The 237-nt window shown below is 70.5% G+C and overlaps 1 protein-coding gene across 1 annotated transcript in view; it reads left to right on the top strand.

Moving 5' to 3' along the window:
• Positions 1 to 4: 4 nt before the first annotated feature.
• The window catches only part of RIPK2 (receptor-interacting serine-threonine kinase 2), a 21102-nt gene continuing 20869 nt past the window's right edge, over positions 5 to 237 (top strand). The window contains exon 1 of the mRNA XM_010562008.1: positions 5 to 192. Within this exon, the coding sequence (XP_010560310.1) occupies positions 5 to 192 (188 nt within the window). The remainder of the gene's footprint in view (positions 193 to 237) is intronic.

The following is a 237-nucleotide window of genomic DNA, read 5'->3' as shown; positions in this document are numbered from 1 at the left end:
GAGGATGAGCGGCGAGGACGGCGGAGGCCGGGCGGGGGCCATCAGCTACGCCCTCCCCTCCATCCCTTCCAGCAAACTCCCGGATTTGCGTTTTATCAGCCGCGGCGCTTACGGTACCGTGTCCGCCGCCCGCCACGCCGACTGGAGGGTCCCGGTGGCCCTCAAATGCCTGCAGGGGCCGCTGCTAGACAGGTAACGGGGGCGGGGAGGGGGAACGCCAGGATGGGGCTTCGCGGG

Source organism: Haliaeetus leucocephalus, unplaced genomic scaffold (assembly GCF_000737465.1).
Source record: "Haliaeetus leucocephalus isolate CR32 unplaced genomic scaffold, Haliaeetus_leucocephalus-4.0 Scaffold152, whole genome shotgun sequence".
NCBI classification, from domain to species: domain Eukaryota; kingdom Metazoa; phylum Chordata; class Aves; order Accipitriformes; family Accipitridae; genus Haliaeetus; species Haliaeetus leucocephalus.
The sequence above is the reverse complement of the archived record's forward strand: the minus strand, read 5'-3'. Positions and strand labels throughout refer to the sequence as shown.